The sequence below is a fragment of the Molothrus aeneus genome, chromosome 29 (genome assembly GCF_037042795.1).
Source record: "Molothrus aeneus isolate 106 chromosome 29, BPBGC_Maene_1.0, whole genome shotgun sequence".
NCBI classification, from domain to species: domain Eukaryota; kingdom Metazoa; phylum Chordata; class Aves; order Passeriformes; family Icteridae; genus Molothrus; species Molothrus aeneus.
In genome coordinates this window covers 644,673-659,402 of record NC_089674.1, presented here as the reverse complement: position 1 = coordinate 659,402, position 14,730 = coordinate 644,673, and the positions used below count along the sequence as shown (strand labels likewise).

General features: G+C 47.1%; 2 protein-coding genes across 2 annotated transcripts; both read left to right on the top strand.

Annotated features, from left to right (window-relative positions):
- Positions 1–206: 206 nt before the first annotated feature.
- On the top strand, positions 207–13,463 carry LOC136567558 (uncharacterized). The gene is made up of 17 exons (XM_066567204.1): positions 207–281; positions 892–1,044; positions 1,265–1,375; positions 1,884–2,022; positions 2,199–2,301; positions 3,092–3,227; positions 3,448–3,558; positions 4,067–4,208; positions 4,386–4,477; positions 4,956–5,108; positions 5,329–5,439; positions 5,948–6,086; positions 6,272–6,642; positions 7,097–7,249; positions 11,685–11,795; positions 12,708–12,849; positions 13,357–13,463. The coding sequence occupies exons 1-17, from the start codon at positions 207–209 to the stop codon at positions 13,461–13,463; spliced, it is 2,349 nt and encodes a 782-aa protein (XP_066423301.1).
- On the top strand, positions 8,184–10,809 carry LOC136567743 (uncharacterized). The gene is made up of 6 exons (XM_066567449.1): positions 8,184–8,228; positions 8,406–8,497; positions 8,976–9,128; positions 9,349–9,459; positions 9,968–10,106; positions 10,292–10,809. Exons 1-6 carry the CDS (start codon positions 8,186–8,188, stop codon positions 10,807–10,809), a joined length of 1,056 nt encoding a protein of 351 aa, XP_066423546.1. The 5' UTR covers positions 8,184–8,185.
- Positions 13,464–14,730: the final 1,267 nt, after the last annotated feature.

Below are 14,730 nucleotides of genomic sequence, written 5' to 3'. Positions count from 1 at the left end.
AGAACCTGATCGGTGGTTTTGGAAGACCCAACAAGAGGATCACCTTTGTCACCAGTGGATTGGTCAGCAACCTCAACTCCTATGGAATAGACATCACGGCTATGTGCAGCGGAGTCACCACCTACATGGCTTACGAAGTTACCAGTGAGTGCAAGCATGGCAATTCTGAGTGTTACTGACCTGGCCTTATTTTCCCTTGGGGCGTGATGACTCAGGCACAGATGCTGCTCTTCCACCTCAAAAACCAAAGAAACCGCCCTTGCAGAATGTCAGCCATGATCGTAGGCATCAGCTCATGGGGCTTTGTCTTTTCTTTTGCAGCTTTCCAAGGACCCCAGGTGACTCTGGGATCATGCATTACCCTCGATGTGCTGAGAGTTGTAGAGCTGAAGTACTGCAATAGCAATGGCAGTGTCAATTTCCCGGTGAGCCAACCTTAGCCCTTGGCTTTCTTGAACCAAATGGGGGGGAACCTGAGCAGCTGCCCAAAGCCAACCCTGATGCCCTTCCTGCCGGGCATCTCCTGATTGAGAGCTTCCTGCTTCAAGGTTCAGAGGCCTTTAAAGGGCAATGGGTGAGCAGTGGTTTCCAAGCAAGCCCTCGAGTTTGGATTTCCTCTGGCCGATGTTTTAGCATGCATCAACCGCTGAAGGCAGTAGATGGCAGCTGTCAAATGCAGCAATGATTCACTGAATTAATAGAAAGAATTCCTGTGGCCTCTCCCTACTGACAGGGCCTTGATTCTGGGTCCGTTGGAAAAAACTGAGTGCTGGGCAGGCACGCACCAGGGAGGCACCACTTCTTGTATAGCAGCAGGGATTTTTCAGAAAATGTGGGGACATCACTGTCTTCCTTCAAAGGCAAAACTTCTGCTTTCCCTTGGCTTCTCAGACTCAGCAGATTCCCAGCGGCATCTTCAACAACACTCAGGTCATCATCGGTGGCCACTCCCAGATTGTGACCATCAACAGGCAATGGCGTGTGGCCGTCATTGAGCAAAGGAACATCAGCGGGTCCTGGAAAACCATCTGGAACTACAACACGGTGAGTGGCAGGGAGGGGGCTCCTTCAAAAGCATCCAAGGAGTCTGGCTGCAGGCACAGCTGGCCCAGGGATGGCGACTGTTCCTTTATTCTGAATGTTTGGAGTCCACAGTTTGTGGTACTAACACTCAGTACTTGTTAGGATTTCCATGCTGAATTTATCCCAACATTAATACTTGGAAGAAATTGAATTGTGAGTGCTGAAGACTTTTCTCTTACAGGGTGTCATTGCAACCAAAGTCACACAACAGAACGCCTGCTACATTTCCATCATGAACAGAAGCGAGATGCCCCGCTTTGATAACCTGGCCCGCCTGGCACAAGAGAGCAGGGTAAGGTTCCAAAGGAGCAGCAGGTTCCTGGCCCCAGAGATCATTGGGCCATTTCTTCATGTGCTTCTTCTTTCTGGAGAAGATCAAGTAGGCACTAGTGTCAGACTTTCCTTCCACTGAACAGCAATGCTGATTAGTAATTTTTTGTAGGAATGGTTTGCCAAAAGAAAGGGGCAGCATTAATCCCTCCCCACTTACCCAGAGGATGATGAGCTGTGCAATTTTCTGGGCACATCTGTTCTCTGTAGTGCCCCTCGGGGCTTTTGTTGTGCTGCCCCTTCCCCTCATGTTCCCTAGACCTTGACTGCTGTAGAACAAGCTCAGCCTTTGGAGCTACCTTCAAGGCTTGCTAGTGGTCCCACAGGCCCCCCAGGGGATTAAAAGATGTCCCTAAAGGCACTTGGGAATCAAACACAAGTCCAGAGTCCTCCTCCTAGAGCTAGCAATAGGCCTAGCAGGAACCAGGTGCCAGCAATGAGCTTGCTGACTGCTGTTTTTTCATGTATAGAACCTGATTGGCGTTTTTGGAAGACACACCAAGATCACCTTTGTCACCAATGGACTGGTCAACAACCTCTACTCCTATGGAACAGAGATTGCGGCTATGTGCAGCGGAGTCACCACCTACATGGCTACCCAAGTTACCAGTGAGTGCAAGCATGGCAATTCTGAGTGTTACTCACCTGGCCTTATTTTCCCTTGGGGCGGGATGACTCAGGCACAGATGCTGCTCTTCCACCTCAAAACCCAAAGAAACCCCCCTGGAGAACATCAGCCAAGGTCTAAGGCATCAGCTCATGGGGTTTTGTCTTTTCTTTTGCAGCTTTCCAAGGACCCCAGGTGACTCTGGGATCATGCATTACCCTCGATGTGCTGAGAGTTGTAGAGCTGAAGTACTGCAATAGCAATGGCAACTGGAACAACCAGTGGAACAACCAGTGGAACAACCAGTGGAACAACCAGTGGAACAACCAGTGGAATGGCAACTGGAACAACAACTGGAACAACCAGTGGAATGGCAACTGGAACAACCAGTGGAATGGCAACTGGAATGGCAACTGGAACAACAATTGGAATGGCAACTGGAACGGCAACTGGAACAACAACTGGAACAACAATTGGAATGGCAATGGCATCTGGAACGACAATTGGAATGGCATCGGCAACAACAACTGGAACAATAATTGGAACAACAATTGGAATGGCAATGGCAACTGGAATGGCAACTGGAATGGCAATTTCCCGGTGAGAAAACCTTAGCCCTTAGATTTCTTGAACCAAATGGGGGGATCCTGAGCTGCTGCCCAAAGCCAACCCTGATGCCCTTCGTTTCAGGCAGCTCCTCTTTTGAGAGGGCACAGATGCTGAAAGAGAGCAATGAGAGAGCAGAGCTTTCCATCCAAGCCCTTGAGCTTGGATTTCCTCGGGCCAGTGCTCTAGCAGGAATCAAACTCTAAAAGCAGCAGAAGCCAGCTGCAGATGCAGCAATGATTCACGGAATCCATGAGAAGAATTCTTAGGGCCTCTGCCCACTGCCACCACTTTGATTCTGGGTCCTTTAGAAAAGACTGAGGGAAGCCATGGGCATTACCTGAGGGCCAGCACTTCTTCCACTGTAGCAAGGATTTTCTTGGAAGCTTTGGTGACATCACTGTCTTCCTTCAAATGCAAAATATCTTTTTTTCCCTTGGCTATTTAGTCTCAGCAGATTCCCAGTGGCATCTTCAACAACACTCAGGTCATCATCGGTGGCCACTCCCAGATTGTGACCATCAACAGGCAATGGCGTGTGGCCGTCATTGAGCAAAGGAGCTTCAGCGGGTCCTGGAAAACCATCTGGAACTACAACACGGTGAGTGGCAGGGAGGGGGCTCCTTCAAAAGCATCCGAGGAGTCTGGCTGCTGGTACAGCTGGCCCAGGGGTGGCGATTACTCCTATATTCTGAACATTTGGAGTCCACAATGTGGGGCAGCGGAACTCAGCATTAATTATGGTTTCCACCTCGATATGATGCCAACATTAATACTTGGATGAAACTGAACTGTGATTTCTTAATCCTTTTCTTTTACAGGGTGTCATTGCAACCAAAGTCCCGCAACAGAACGCCTGCTACATTTCCATCATGAACAGAAGCGAGATGCCCCGCTTTGATAACCTGGCCCACCTGGCACAAGAGAGCAGGGTAAGGTTCCAAAGGAGCAGATGGTGCCTGGCCCTGGAAATCATTGTGCCATTTCTTCATGTGCAGCATATTTTGGGGCAGGATCAGGTTGTGTCTTGTGGCAGAGTTTCTTTCTCTCAAAATTAATGTGGAAAAGTAATTTATTCTAGGAGTGCTTTTCCAAATGAAAGGGGCTGCATTATTCCCTCCCCCACTTACCCAGAGGATGATGAGCTGTGCAGCTTGCGGGGCAAACTCATTCTTTGTGAAGCCCTTAAAGGCATTCCTTGCGCTGCCATTTCCTTTCAAGTTCCATTCACCTTGACTCTCTTAGAATGAGCTCGGCCCTTGAGGCTGCCTTCAAGGCTTGATGGTGGCCCCACAGGCCCTGCAAGGAATTAAAAGATGTCCCTAAAGGCACTTGGGAATCAAACACAAGTCCGGAGTCCTCCTCCTAGAGCAAGGAACAGGCCTAGCAGGAGCCACCTCTCTGCCCTGAGCTTGCTGACTGCTGGTTTTTGATGTTTAGAACCTGATCGGTGGTTTTGGAAGACCCAACAAGAGGATCACCTTTGTCACCAGTGGATTGGTCAGCAACCTCAACTCCTATGGAATAGACATCACGGCTATGTGCAGCGGAGTCACCACCTACATGGCTTACGAAGTTACCAGTGAGTGCAAGCATGGCAATTCTGAGTGTTACTGACCTGGCCTTATTTTCCCTTGGGGCGTGATGACTCAGGCACAGATGCTGCTCTTCCACCTCAAAACCCAAAGAAGCCGCCCCTGCAGTATGTCAGCCATGATCGTAGGCATCAGCTCATGGGGCTTTGTCTTTTCTTTTGCAGCTTTCCAAGGACCCCAGGTGACTCTGGGATCATGCATTACCCTCGATGTGCTGAGAGTTGTAGAGCTGAAGTACTGCAATAGCAATGGCAGTGTCAATTTCCCGGTGAGCCAACCTTAGCCCTTGGCTTTCTTGAACCAAATGGGGGGGAACCTGAGCAGCTGCCCAAAGCCAACCCTGATGCCCTTCCTGTCGGGCATCTCCTGATTGAGAGCTTCCTGCTTCAAGGTTCAGAGGCCTTTAAAGGGCAATGGGTGAGCAGTGGTTTCCAAGCAAGCCCTCGAGTTTGGATTTCCTCTGGCCGATGTTTTAGCATGCATCAACCGCTGAAGGCAGTAGATGGCAGCTGTCAAATGCAGCAATGATTCACTGAATTAATAGAAAGAATTCCTGTGGCCTCTCCCTACTGACAGGGCCTTGATTCTGGGTCCGTTGGAAAAAACTGAGTGCTGGGCAGGCACGCACCAGGGAGGCACCACTTCTTGTATTGCAGCAGGGATTTTTCAGAAAATGTGGGGACATCACTGTCTTCCTTCAAAGGCAAAACTTCTGCTTTCCCTTGGCTTCTCAGACTCAGCAGATTCCCAGCGGCATCTTCAACAACACTCAGGTCATCATCGGTGGCCACTCCCAGATTGTGACCATCAACAGGCAATGGCGTGTGGCCGTCATTGAGCAAAGGAACATCAGCGGGTCCTGGAAAACCATCTGGAACTACAACACGGTGAGTGGCAGCGAGGGGGCTCCTTCAAAAGCATCCAAGGAGTCTGGCTGCAGGCACAGCTGGCCCAGGGATGGCGACTGTTCCTTTATTCTGAATGTTTGGAGTCCACAGTTTGTGATACTAACACTCAGTACTTGTTAGGACTTCCATGCTGAATTTATGCAAAGATTAATACTTGGAAGAAACTGAATTGTGAGTGCTGAAGACTTTTCTCTTACAGGGTGTCATTGCAACCAAAGTCACACAACAGAACGCCTGCTACATTTCCATCATGAACAGAAGCGAGATGCCCCGCTTTGATAACCTGGCCCGCCTGGCACAAGAGAGCAGGGTAAGGTTCCAAAGGAGCAGCAGGTTCCTGGCCCCAGAGATCATTGGGCCATTTCTTCATGTGCTTCTTCTTTCTGGAGAAGATCAAGTAGTCACTGGTGTCAGACTTTCCTTCCACTGAACAGCAATGCTGATTAGTAATTTTTTGTAGGAATGGTTTGCCAAAAGAAAGGGGCAGCATTAATCCCTCCCCACTTACCCAGAGGATGCTGAGCTGTGCAATTTTCTGGGCACATCTGTTCTCTGTAGTGCCCCTCAGGGCTTTTGTTGTGCTGCCCCTTCCCCTCAAGTTCCCTAGACCTTGACTGCTGTAGAACAAGCTCTGCCTTTGAAGCTACCTTCAAGGCTTGCTAGTGGTCCCACAGGCCCCCCAGGGGATTAAAAGATGTCCCTAAAGGCACTTGGGAATCAAACACAAGTCCAGAGTCCTCCTCCTAGAGCTAGCAATAGGCCTAGCAGGAACCAGGTGCCAGCAATGAGCTTGCTGACTGCTGTTTTTTCATGTATAGAACCTGATTGGCGTTTTTGGAAGACACACCAAGATCACCTTTGTCACCAATGGACTGGTCAACAACCTCTACTCCTATGGAACAGAGATTGCGGCTATGTGCAGCGGAGTCACCACCTACATGGCTACCCAAGTTACCAGTGAGTGCAAGCATGGCAATTCTGAGTGTTACTCACCTGGCCTTATTTTCCATTGGGGTGTGATGACTTAGGCACAGATGCTGCTCTTCCACCTCAAAACCCAAAGAAACCCCCGTGAGGAACGTCAGCCAAGGTCTAAGGCATCAGCTCATGGGGTTTTGTCTTTTCTTTTGCAGCTTTCCAAGGACCCCAGGTGACTCTGGGATCATGCATTACCCTCGATGTGCTGAGAGTTGTAGAGCTGAAGTACTGCAATAGCAATGGCAACTGGAACAACCAGTGGAACAACCAGTGGAACAACCAGTGGAACAACCAGTGGAACAACCAGTGGAATGGCAACTGGAACAACAACTGGAACAACCAGTGGAATGGCAACTGGAACAACAACTGGACCAACCAGTGGAATGGCAACTGGAACAACCAGTGGAACGGCAACTGGAACAACCAGTGGAACAACCAGTGGAACAGCAACTGGAACAACCAGTGGAACGGCAACTGGAACAACCAGTGGAATGGCAACTGGAACGGCAATGGCAACTGGAATGGCAATTTCCCGGTGAGAAACCCTTAGCCCTTAGATTTCTTGAACCAAATGGGGGGATCCTGAGCTGCTGCCCAAAGCCAACCCTGATGCCCTTCGTTTCAGGCAGCTCCTCTTTTGAGAGGGCGCAGATGCTGAAAGAGAGCAATGAGAGAGCAGAGCTTTCCATCCAAGCCCTTGAGCTTGGATTTCCTCGGGCCAGTGCTCTAGCAGGAATCAAACTCTAAAAGCAGCAGAAGCCAGCTGCAGATGCAGCAATGATTCACGGAATCCATGAGAAGAATTCTTAGGGCCTCAGCCCACTGCCACCACTTTGATTCTGGGTCCTTTAGAAAAGACTGAGGGAAGCCATGGGCATTACCTGAGGGCCAGCACTTCTTCCACTGTAGCAAGGATTTTTTTGGAAGCTTTGGTGACATCACTGTCTTCCTTCAAATGCAAAATATCTTTTTTTCCCTTGGCTATTTAGTCTCAGCAGATTCCCAGCGGCATCTTCAACAACACTCAGGTCATCATCGGTGGCCACTCCCAGATTGTGACCATCAACAGGCAATGGCGTGTGGCTGTCATTGAGCAAAGGAGCTTCAGCGGGTCCTGGAAAACCATCTGGAACTACAACACAGTGAGTGGCAGGGAGGGGGCTCCTTCAAAAGCATCCAAGGAGTCTGGCTGCTGGTACAGCTGGCCCAGGGGTGGCGATTGCTCCTGTATTCTGAACATTTGGAGTCCACAATGTGGGGCAGCGGAACTCAGCATTAATTATGGTTTCCACCTCGATATGATGCCAACATTAATACTTGGATGAAACTGAACTGTGATTTCTTAATCCATTTCTTTTACAGGGTGTCATTGCAACCAAAGTCCCGCAACAGAACGCCTGCTACATTTCCATCATGAACAGAAGCGAGATGCCCCGCTTTGATAACCTGGCCCACCTGGCACAAGAGAGCAGGGTAAGGTTCCAAAGGAGCAGATGGTGCCTGGCCCTGGAAATCATTGTGCCATTTCTTCATGTTCTGCTTCTTTGTGGGCAGGATCTGGTTGTGCCTTTTGGCAGAGTTTCCTTTCTCTCAAAAGAAATGCTGATTAGAACTATGTTGTAGGAATGCTTTTCCAAATGAAAGGGGCTGCATTATTCCCTCCCCCACTAACCCAGAGGATGCTGAGCTGTGCAGCTTGCTGAGCAAACTCGTTCTTTGTGAAGCCCTTAAAGGCATTCCTTGCGCTGCCATTTCCCCTCAAGTTCCATTCACCTTGACTCTCTTAGAATGAGCTCGGCCCTTGAGGCTGCCTTCAAGGCTTGATGGTGTTCTCACAGGCCCCTCCAGGGGATTAAAAGGCCTCCTAAAAAGCAGTTGGGTATCAAAGACCCAGCCCCGATTCATCATTGCAGAGGAACAGCCTAGCAGGAGCCACCTCTCTGCCCTGAGCTTGCTGAATGCTGGTTTTTGATGTTTAGAACCTGATCGGTGGTTTTGGAAGACCCAACAAGAGGATCACCTTTGTCACCAGTGGATTGGTCAGCAACCTCAACTCCTATGGAATAGACATCACGGCTATGTGCAGCGGAGTCACCACCTACATGGCTTACGAAGTTACCAGTGAGTGCAAGCATGGCAATTCTGAGTGTTACTGACCTGGCCTTATTTTCCCTTGGGGCGTGATGACTCAGGCACAGATGCTGCTCTTCCACCTCAAAACCCAAAGAAACCGCCCTTGCAGAATGTCAGCCATGATCGTAGGCATCAGCTCATGGGGCTTTGTCTTTTCTTTTGCAGCTTTCCAAGGACCCCAGGTGACTCTGGGATCATGCATTACCCTCGATGTGCTGAGAGTTGTAGAGCTGAAGTACTGCAATAGCAATGGCAGTGTCAATTTCCCGGTGAGCAAACCTTAGCCCTTGGCTTTCTTGAACCAAATGGGGGGGAACCTGAGCAGCTGCCCAAAGCCAACCCTGATGCCCTTCCTGCCGGGCATCTCCTGATTGAGAGCTTCCTGCTTCAAGGTTCAGAGGCCTTTAAAGGGCAATGGGTGAGCAGTGGTTTCCAAGCAAGCCCTCGAGTTTGGATTTCCTCTGGCCGATGTTTTAGCATGCATCAACCGCTGAAGGCAGTAGATGGCAGCTGTCAAATGCAGCAATGATTCACCGAATTAATAGAAAGAATTCCTGTGGCCTCTCCCTACTGACAGGGCCTTGATTCTGGGTCCGTTGGAAAAAACTGAGTGCTGGGCAGGCACGCACCAGGGAGGCACCACTTCTTGTATTGCAGCAGGGATTTTTCAGAAAATGTGGGGACATCACTGTCTTCCTTCAAAGGCAAAACTTCTGCTTTCCCTTGGCTTCTCAGACTCAGCAGATTCCCAGCGGCATCTTCAACAACACTCAGGTCATCATTGGAGGCCACTCCCAGATTGTGACCATCAACAGGCAATGGCGTGTGGCCGTCATTGAGCAAAGGAACATCAGCGGGTCCTGGAAAACCATCTGGAACTACAACACGGTGAGTGGCAGGGAGGGGGCTCCTTCAAAAGCATCCAAGGAGTCTGGCTGCAGGCACAGCTGGCCCAGGGATGGCGACTGTTCCTTTATTCTGAATGTTTGGAGTCCACAGTTTGTGATATTAACACTCAGTACTTGTTAGGATTTCCATGCTGAATTTATCCCAACATTAATACTTGGATGAAACTGAATTGTGAGTGCTGAAGACTTTTCTCTTACAGGGTGTCATTGCAACCAAAGTCACACAACAGAACGCCTGCTACATTTCCATCATGAACAGAAGCGAGATGCCCCGCTTTGATAACCTGGCCCGCCTGGCACAAGAGAGCAGGGTAAGGTTCCAAAGGAGCAGCAGGTTCCTGGCCCCAGAGATCATTGTGCCATTTCTTCATGTGCTTCTTCTTTCTGGAGAAGATCAAGTAGTCACTAGTGTCAGACTTTCCTTCCACTGAACAGCAATGCTGATTAGTAATTTTTTGTAGGAATGGTTTGCCAAAAGAAAGGGGCAGCATTAATCCCTCCCCACTTACCCAGAGGATGATGAGCTGTGCAATTTTCTGGGCACATCTGTTCTCTGTAGTGCCCCTCGGGGCTTTTGTTGTGCTGCCCCTTCCCCTCATGTTCCCTAGACCTTGACTGCTGTAGAACAAGCTCTGCCTTTGAAGCTACCTTCAAGGCTTGCTAGTGGTCCCACAGGCCCCCCAGGGGATTAAAAGATGTCCCTAAAGGCACTTGGGAATCAAACACAAGTCCAGAGTCCTCCTCCTAGAGCTAGCAATAGGCCTAGCAGGAACCAGGTGCCAGCAATGAGCTTGCTGACTGCTGTTTTTTCATGTATAGAACCTGATTGGCGTTTTTGGAAGACACACCAAGATCACCTTTGTCACCAATGGACTGGTCAACAACCTCTACTCCTATGGAACAGAGATTGCGGCTATGTGCAGCGGAGTCACCACCTACATGGCTACCCAAGTTACCAGTGAGTGCAAGCATGGCAATTCTGAGTGTTACTCACCTGGCCTTATTTTCCCTTGGGGCGTGATGACTCAGGCACAGATGCTGCTCTTCCACCTCAAAACCCAAAGAAACCCCCCTGGAGAACATCAGCCAAGGTCTAAGACATCAGCTCATGGGGTTTTGTCTTTTCTTTTGCAGCTTTCCAAGGACCTCAGGTGACTCTGGGATCATGCATTACCCTCGATGTGCTGAGAGTTGTAGAGCTGAAGTACTGCAATAGCAATGGCAACTGGAACAACCAGTGGAACAACCAGTGGAACAACCAGTGGAACAACCAGTGGAACAACCAGTGGAACAACCAGTGGAACAACCAGTGGAACAACCAGTGGAATGGCAACTGGAACAACAACTGGACCAACGAGTGGAATGGCAACTGGAACGGCAACTGGAACGGCAACTGGAACAACCAGTGGAATGGCAACTGGAACAACCAGTGGAACAACCAGTGGAACAACCAGTGGAACGGCAACTGGAACAACCAGTGGAACAACAATTGGAATGGCAATGGCATCTGGAACGACAATTGGAATGGCATTGGCAACAACAACTGGAACAATAATTGGAACAACAATTGGAATGGCAACGGCAGCTGGAATGGCATTTGGAATGGGAATGGCAACTGGAATGGCAACTGGAATGGCAATTTCCCGGTGAGAAAACCTTAGGTCTTAGATTTCTTGAACAAAATAGGGGAATCCTGAGCTGCTGCCCAAAGCCAACCCCGATGCCCTTCTTGCCTGGCATCTCCTCTTTTAAAAGGGTGCAGATGCTGAAAGAGCACAATGAGAGAGCAGAGCTTTCCATCCAAGCCCTTGAGCATGGATTTCCTCTGGCCAGTGCTCTCGCACGCATCAAACTCTAAAGGCAAGAGATGACAGCTGTCAGATGCAGCAATGATTCACTGAATCCATGAAAAGAATTCTTAGGGCCTCTACCTAATGCCACAGCCTTTTTTTTTAATTTGTTTTTTATTTTAAATATCTCTTCCTCATTTGAAAATACATCTCTACTGCCATCCCTCCCTATATCGGAGCACTAATTCTTTTCTTGCAAGGATTTTTTGTAAATATATGTTGTGAGACCTAGCTACTTGCACAGTCTTAAAATATTTCATATGGTTTTCTTGTCTCAGCAGTCAGATAACAACCAACAAATCATCACTGATGGAGGTTCCCACATCTCCATCTCTGGTGGGGACTCTCATATCTCCATCTCTGGTGTCTCACAAAGCATAAGCATCAATAGCCAAACACAGAAGGCAATTATGGAGCAAAAGAGCAACCATTTGTCCTGGAAAACCATCTGGAACTACAACACGGTGAGTGGCACAGAGGGGTCTTGTTCAAAAAGTGTACAATGAGACTGGCTGCTCATACAGCTGGCCCAGCGACTGGGATTGTCGCCTTTATGCTACGCTTCTGAGTCCATGATATTCGGTAGAAACTCTCAGCATTTCCTATTGTTTCAATACAAACTTAATTCAAATGTTAAAGAGTTGGAAAAAACTGAATTGTGAGTGCTGAACAATTTTATTTTACAGGGTATCATTGCAACAAAAGTGATGCCAGAGAGAACATGCTACATTTCCACCATGAACAGGAATGAGATGCCTACCTTTGCTGCACTTGTCAGAGTGGCTGCAGAGAGGAGGGTAAGAATGTAATGGAGGAGTCACTTGTAATATTGCTCAGTATTTGAAAGTAAATAGATGTGGAAGCCTGCTATTTTGGAAGCCTTTTAAACCATTAGGTGTTTAGAAGTGATTTCTATCACACTGTTAATTATGCAGTTCAATTTATTTTGAATTACATTTTATTTTAAAAGGTTCAACAATAAGAATAAGCTCTTTAAGGTGAAGATTTCTCATTTTTAATTAATCTTGTAGATATCCTGGGTAATTTTCACATAGTTTGCAATGAGTTTTTATACTGACCTCTTTTTAATACTCTCTTATGACCCAAGAATGTAGATGTGTGGTAAGTTACCCTTTATAATCTTCCACTCCTTGCATGGTAAAAAACTTAATTTCTTTGGTTTAGGTGTAGTTGATTAAGAACAAATATCCCAATAAGCTGGAAAATTTAAATTATTTCTCAAAATGTTTGCAAATAACTTCCATGTTAGCATGAGCTCCACCCGCTAAATTAACACAGACATTTTAAAAATGGTATCAGCATTTAGCATACTCACCTTTGGTAGACACTGGCTTCCACTGAAGATTCAGAACTGAGTCCTTAAAAAGTCAAGGCTTTAAAGAACAAGAACAACTAGGGGGCAGAAGAAAACCAGCAGAGTGTCATCAGTAAAGGCAAGCAAAAAGATTCAGCTTTAGCTATAGATCATGGCTTGCCTCAAGGCTTGACTCCCTTAGAACAAGCTCTGCTTTTGCAGCTGCCTTCAAGGCTTACCAGTGGTCCCACAGGCCCCCAGGGGATTAAAAGGTGTTCCTAAAGGCAGTTTGGACTCAGACACCCAGCCCTGAGTCATCATTGCAGTGCTAGGAAGAGGCCTAGAAGGGACCCAGCTCCTGAGAACTTGCTGAATGCTGGTATTTGATGTTTAGAACCTGATTGGCGGTTTTGGAAGACCTACCAAGGAAATCACCTTTGTCACCAATGGATTGGTCAGCAACCTCAGTTCTTACGGAGCAGATGTCTTCTCTATGTGCAGTGGACTCACCACCTACATGACTTATGAAGTTCACGGTGAGTGCAAGCTAAGGAATTTTGTCTCTGAGTGACCTGGCATTTATTTCCCTTGGGGAATGAACAATGATGCACAATTGCTGCTCTTCCACTTTGAGCTGCACCAACCAAGGGCTTCAGCATTTGCATAAAAGGTTTGACATCTCCAAAGCTCAGGACTGAAACAAGGGCAGAGTCTCAGCCTCCTTAAATGACCTGATCTATACCACTACTACCCCTTTCTGTGAAGTTTAAGGTGGCTTCAGTTATTGTGTAGGATTTTACACACTGCTATCCTCTGCAAAAATGCCTACACTAAGAGAAAGTAGATCTAAGCACCATTGTTCTCTCATTTCTGTATTATAGATCCAGTGTTGTTTCATGACTTCAAAGAGATTCTTTGTCTATTCAATGATTTCTTATACAGCAGCTATGGACAACCTAGTTCCCTTCAAGCAACAAAAATGAGCTCTTATCGATTACCTAAGAATACCTTCCCCCGAACTAATTGTAATTTTTTTTTTACAGTACCCCAATACAATCAACCATCATGCACTGCACTTAATGTCTTGAGACTTGTGGAGCTGAAGTACTGCCATGGCAATGGACAGCTCGGAAAATCTTACCTTTCTTGAACCAAGATCCAGCCTTCAGAGCTGCTGCCCAAAGCCAACCCTGATACCGTTCTTCCCTGACATCTCTTCTTTCAAGAGTTTTGTTCTTCATGGTTCAGAAGCTGAAACAGATAATTTGTTGACTAGAGCTTTCAATTAAAAACCTTTTGCATAGATGACCTCTGGCTTGTTTCTCATTACTCTACCCTTCAATCATCTTTGAAACTTCCATGGAAATATTTTTATTATCTCCCTTCTGCCCTTCAAATGCTCTTTTGATTGCCAGCTCCCAACACAGGACACAGACAAAGAGCTGGGCAAGCCCCAGGGTGTGGATGGTACAAACAAGGCATTCACAGGCAGCACCTTCCTTCCCTGTTTGGGGAAAGATGCCTCACATTAAGAATCTTGGTTCAGGTGCCACAAAAGGCAGGAAGAAAGAAGGGCAAAGCATTGAATTTGCCTTTTTTAGGGGAAGGGGAGTCTCTGTGGAACTTACCATGTTGTTCTTATAGAGCCCTCCATTTTCCAGTGCATAGCAAAGACTGGCTCCAGGGCATTGTGTTGAACACTGACGTGGATGAAAATGTGCTCCAAAGATTCATACACAGTATAAACACAACTGTTGATCCCTTGGGACAGTGTTAAGATTCCCACTCATCTCCTCCCAAATGCCTTTAGTTCAGACATGGACATGCAAAAAAAAAAAAAAAAAAAGAAAAAAAAAGAAAAAAAAAGCTTTCTTCCTTAATGCAGTAATGGTACCTACAAAATGAAAGATTTCTTCCATTTTTGCTGCCAGGAAAATGTCTCTTTCCTGACAGCAAATTCCAGATTCTCTCTCTGAGATCCTCCCAGTGTTCAGTAGTATGAAGTGGACACAAATCAAGCTAGGAATAGAGTCATCTTTCTGTTGAGCTAACAAGAGCACTTGACAAGATGTCAATCCCCATCTACTTCTACATTATAAAGCTACAGAATTACTCTTAACTTATAAAAATGCCAGAAAAATTTGACCCATTATTTGACAGTAAAAACCACTAGTCATCCACTAAAAACCAGGTAAACAGGAGAACCCTGAGCATCAAGTGAAAAGTAAAATTGCAGCATTTCAGTTCAAGTCTGATTAAAAACCAGAAATTTAAACATGTAAAAGGAAAATTCAATCAACTTATGCTGAGATTATATGATCACAATAAACTCTCATGGATGACACATGGTGTTTTTCTCCATGTACTTTTCATAAATATTTACTTTATCAGAGAGTTAGTAGGTAGTGGGAGAAAAG